The sequence below is a fragment of the Hyaena hyaena genome, unplaced genomic scaffold (genome assembly GCF_003009895.1).
Source record: "Hyaena hyaena isolate Hyena2069 unplaced genomic scaffold, ASM300989v1 scaffold_591, whole genome shotgun sequence".
Taxonomy (NCBI): Eukaryota; Metazoa; Chordata; class Mammalia; order Carnivora; family Hyaenidae; genus Hyaena; species Hyaena hyaena.
The window spans coordinates 273,647-279,083 of record NW_024081224.1 but is presented as its reverse complement, the minus strand read 5'-3'; the positions used below and the strand labels follow the sequence as shown (position 1 = coordinate 279,083).

The window sequence follows — 5,437 nt, the reverse complement described above, 5'->3', positions numbered from 1 at the left end:
CGATGTAAATAGCCTCTCTCCTCATCATAATAGTTACCATTTAACTAAAAACACCATGTCATTTAATTCTTGTAACAATCCCATCAGGTGAGTATTATTTTCTCATATAAGAAATCATTCCTATTTTATAAGAAATTAGAGACTTGGAGTGAATAATCCACTTATCCAAAGTCACAGAAATGGCATATTTTTAAAAATTAATGTTACATTATTTTTTAATATATATGCATTCAGAGGATGTAGACAACAGTGAATTCTTAATTAGGATAAAAATAGAATTTAAAATTGTAATCTAGACCTAGAGAAAAGCTAAGATTTACTGAATGTTAGAATTTTTTGAGTATTTAACCCCCCACACACAATTTTGCACTTATTATTTTTCAGTCACTATGCCAGTCACCAAAGATACCAAGATAAGACTTCACAAATACCATCACCTTGGTCATTGATTTTCGATGTACAGTTCCCAGATCAACAGCATCAGCATCACCTAAGAAACTGTTAAAAGTGATATTTTTTAAGCAACACCAAGATTTCTGGATCAGAAACTCTCAGAATGGTGCCCAGTAGTCTGTTATGAATGTTGCAGGTGATCCTAACGCATGAGAAGCACTGCCCTAGGTCATCACTCTAGTCTCCCAGGTGATGAAATTTAGGAGGTGGTTTGAGAGTACGAATCAAAACAAAGATTTGCTCGAAACCAGTCTCCACTATGTCAATAAAAAAATCACTGAGATCTAAAGATAGATTTACCCAACTCCAAAGTCCACATTTTCTTTCTTTCTTTTTTTTTTTTTTTAAGTTCATTTATTTGAGAGAGAGGGAGAGAGGGAGGGAGCATGTGCACACATGGGAGAGAAAGAATCCCAAATCCCAAGCAGGCTCCATTGTCAGCACAGAGCCTGACACAGGGCTTGATCCTACAAACCATGAGATCATGACCTGAGCCAAAATCAAGAGTTGATGCCCAACCAACTGAACCACCCAGGTGCCCTCCCATCCACATTTTCTATCCCTGTGCTCCACTGACCCCAAACAACATGAACTGTTGTTGTCTTTATGGGTCTGAAGGGGTGGGTGCTCATGTCTTTCCTCATAGGCATGCTGTTGGCACCTTGATACTGCCATGGGGGTGGGGGTCCTGGGGGTGGCACAGAGAAAAAAACTCCTTAAAAACCAATATGTTGAGAATGGAATGGTGTATGTAGGATTTGGGAGTCATGGGGGCAGGGGGAGGCACCCTCCAGAACTTTCACTTGATTGCCCCAGTAGGTCTGATCTCAGGTAAGTGAGAGCCCCTCTTCTGAGTTTGCATGCCACCCATACCCCTTTCCCAGAGCTGTTACTGGTGTTTCCTCACCTCTGACTTAGCTCCCCCCCCCCAAAACCCAGGCCACAGTAACCCTACACCTGGGACTAGCTGGGCCGCCCACGGGTGATTTCACCCTCAATCTCAGCTTCCAGGCTGCCTGGGGCCCTGTCCAGAAAGTAGGGCTAGTATGTGCTGAGTGGGACCGACAGCAGGACAGGTGGCTGCTCACCCCAGCAAGGTTCTTCTGGTCCCCCACCTGGCAGAGCAGACAGAGGTATGTTTGTTGACAATGACAAATAGCTGATGCCTGTTGACAAAGACATGGAACTGCCCTCAACTGAGCAGTTTTTATGTTAGGCATTGATTTGAGGAGGCAGAATGCAATAGGAGTCTGGGAAGCAAGAATCCCTCGCAGCTCCACCAGCACAGCACAGTGCTCACCACACACCAGGCCAGTTCTAAATGCTTTACGTGCACTAGCTCACGTAATCCACACAGAACTCTGCGAGATAGCTACTATTACCATCCATGTTACAGGTCAGGAAATACAAACAGTAACTTGTAATTTGCCCAAGGACAACAGGTTGAAAGTACTCATTATTCATCTGTAAACCAGGGATACAAATGCAGGCGGTACACCTACATAACTCAAGTTTTGTAGCAATTCAAGTATCTCTTAAGCTGGAACCGTTAGTTTTTTCCCCCTTCCACCTTTTTAGACAGAGGAAAGTTCCTGGAAAGATCCAAAAGAAATTGGTAACCATGGCTGTGTCTCGTGGCTGGGGGACAGGATGGGAAATTTACTTCTCATTGTATTTATCAATATATTTAAATAATAATAATAATAATTAATTATTATTATTATTTAAGGTCTGCTTAGCCCCAGGTGAAGCTGGCTGGGGCTTCTGCTTCAGAAACCCCACGAGGATGAGTCCAGGCCTGAAGGGCACGCAGTGACAGGTGGCCCGCCCAGGATCACCAGCGAGCTACAGCGAGCTCGGGTCCTTTTCCATCCGCACCAAGGAGGGCATTTTACTTTTTTTTTTTTTTAATGTTTGTTTATTTTTGAGAGACAGAGCATGAGTCGGGGGTGGGGGGGAGGCAGAGAGAGAGGGAGACAGAGTCCTAAGCAGGCTCCAGCCTCTAAGCTGTGAGCACGGAGCCCGATGCGGGGCTCAAACTCACAAACCGTGAGATCATGACCTAAGCTGAAGTCGGACGCTTAACCGACTGAGCCACCCAGGCGCCCCAAGCAGGGCATTTTAAAACCCGGAGTAAGGGAGGGAGTGCCCACCTTGACTCGGTGGCTTGCACCGCTTTGGAAGGTGGGGGCTTCGCAGCGGGCTGGTGGCCCCGCCTAGGCGGCTGGAAGAAAAGGCCGACCCCCGCCCCGCCCCTTCTCTCCAAATTTAAGAGTTCCTCGCCCACCGCTGGGAATGCTCCCGGCCAGCAAGTCTCTCTCCCTTTTGCGTGGTGCTCCCGCTCGCCTCTTGCGCTCCCTGCACGGCTGCCCACAGGCCGTGGCTCCACTCCCTGTGCCGGTCGGGGCAGGGGCCGCGCCATGCCCAGCCGGATGCCGCAAGGCCGCCGGCCGCCCGCCTCCCCGGGCGCTGGAGACCAGAGCCCGGAGCTCCAGCAGCGCCCCTCGGGCCCTGGCACGTCCCGCGCTCCCGGACGCCTCGAGTCTTCCTTCTCCGTCGAGGCCATCCTGGCCAGGCCCGCCCGCAGCGCGCCCCCCGCCGCCGCCCGGATGTCCCGCGCCGCCGCGGACCTCGGCTCGGCTCCCTCCCGGTTTCCCGCGACGTGGCTGCCGGCCTACCTGAGCGTGAGTCTCCCCCAGCCGTGCCCCCAGCTGCCCCGGACGGGGCTCCGCGTGGCTCGCTTCTGCGGCCTCCAAGGCCTTGGCCTCACAGGTACGAGGGGCTCGGGCGCCTGGGGACTGGGGACTCGAGAGCGTGGAAGCCGCGACAGCGGGCACAGGATAGAGACGTCCCTGGGTTCCACGCACTGTCGGTGGGAAGGGGCCTAATGACCCTTGACCTTGCCGTTGAATCCGAGGTCGGAGAGAGAGACTGGCCGAGAACACACCGCCGCGCAAGGCTTCCACTGCACGCACGCTGCTGAGGGGGGAGGCGGTGTGCGTGAGCGCGGGTGCAGAGCTGAAGGTGCGGGTGGGTCAGAGGGGGCCTCGGAAGACTGGGACAAGGCCAGCCCTGGGGCTGCAGAGCGTCCCTTCCTGAGAATGAGAGTCTCTCACTCCCTCCACAGCCCCTTTGAATAACGCGTGATGATAGCGTAGACTCTTCCCCAAAGTAGCTCTCTTCTGGAACGCGCGGGCCCAGTCTTAGCAAGGAGCAGCGGCCGCTGCAGCGGTTAGCTGGCAAATGCCAGGACCCCCGTGCGGGTGAGCGGAAGCCCCACTCTGAACTGTTCTCTGAGCCTGCTTGCATACAGCGCTCCTCAAAGAGGAACCTCGGGCTCTGGGGCGCAGGCACTTAAACCCCAATGAGAATTTAGCTGTGGACCTAACGTTCTCTTCTAGCATTGACATCCACCTATAGGAGCTTTTTGCCATTTTTGGCACTCTGATTCACGCTTCCCCACCTCCCCTCCCGGAAAACAGGAGCAAACTGAACGCAAGCCTTGTCAACCCATACCAAGATCCACGTAGCACAGTCATACCTGGTGCCTGCTCCCTGGGTTCTCTCCATTCCGCATTTCCACCCCTTTCAGCTGGGCATTTCTCCACCTCACCCCTCAGAGAAAGCCTAAGCTCTCAACCCCATCCAGATTCATGCCAGTGCATCTGAGCAACATGCCCATGGTTCCAAAACAACTTTCCCTAACCTCTTCACACAGCTGAGGTCTGAATGGCAGCTTACTGTTTTATATTAGTTAATCTCATTTCCAAGTTAGTTTTTTAAAAAATATTTATCTATTAGAGAGTGCGTGCTTGAGCAGGATAGGGACAGAGAGAGAGGGAGGGAGAGCAAGAATCCCAAGCAGGTTCCCGGCTGTCAGCACAGAGCCCAACTCAGGGCACAAATCCCACAAACCATGAGATCTTGACCTGAGCCAAAACCAAGAGTTGGATGCTCAACCGTCTGAGCCACCCAGGTGCCCCTCCTTTTCAAGTTAGTTTTTGCATAGGTAATCCATTCCTACAGTTCAAACTCCACAATGTTTCCTATAACAGATCGAGAAGAGTTTCCCCTAATATTCCTGTCCCGCAGTCACCTGGTTAACTCCACCTCACAAGCAGCCAATGAAGTCTCTTTATTCTTCCAGGATTATTTTATGCATATTTAATACGTGTGTGTGTGTGTGTGTGTGTGTGTGTGTGTGTGTGTGTGTGTATGCTCTTTAGGCTTAGAGTTGGCTCACTGCTCAGGCCTCTGGGGCACTCCAGACTGGGCTCCAGCCGAGGAACTTCAGGACACTGAGAGACCTCAAAAGAGAGTTCGGACTATGTTTAACTTGAAGCAGCTGGAAGAGTTGGAGAAAGTGTTTACAAACCAGCACAATCTGGTGGGGAAGAAGAGAGCCCAGCTGGCCGCCCAGCTCAACCTTACTGAGAACCAGGTGGGAGCAGGGACTCTTATGGGGCCGGGGCTGTACCTGGGGGCAGACACTGCTCTCCAGAAGGCCCCAGGTGAGGCTGAGGGAAAGACATGGGCCTTCTTTCTCTGTGCCAGGCCATGGAGGGAGACAGGCCCTAATCACTGGCACACTTCCTACATGAATGAGGAAAGTAGTCCCATTTGAATTCACATTATGGGAACAACCATGTTAATCTAGATATTAATCTAGAACTTTATGTTTCCATGTTAAAAAGGGAGCTCACCGAGAAGTTAAGTGTGTTCAAGGGACTGAATATTAAAAATAATAATATTCACTAGAACCCCATACTTCACTAGAGCTGCTACACCACTTTTCTTCTCTTTTCATAGGCAAACTTCCCAAGACTTTGTTACAGTCACTCCATGTCCTCACTTCGCATCTACTTAACTCCTGAATCCTTTCCCTACCATTCCATCAAAACTTCCCCTCCAGGTCTCTCGACCTCCATGTTGCCAAAGTCAACAGATGCTTTCCTCATCTTACCCCCCGGCCCCCCCCCCCCCC

General features: G+C 51.1%; 1 protein-coding gene across 1 annotated transcript in view; it reads left to right on the top strand.

Annotated features, from left to right (window-relative positions):
* The first annotated feature begins 2,873 nt into the window (after positions 1-2,873).
* Positions 2,874-5,437, top strand: part of NOTO (notochord homeobox) — a 4,631-nt gene continuing 2,067 nt past the window's right edge. Inside the window, exons 1-2 of the mRNA XM_039256888.1 lie at positions 2,874-3,225; positions 4,680-4,894. Of these exons, the coding sequence (XP_039112819.1) occupies positions 2,874-3,225; positions 4,680-4,894 (567 nt within the window). The remainder of the gene's footprint in view (positions 3,226-4,679; positions 4,895-5,437) is intronic.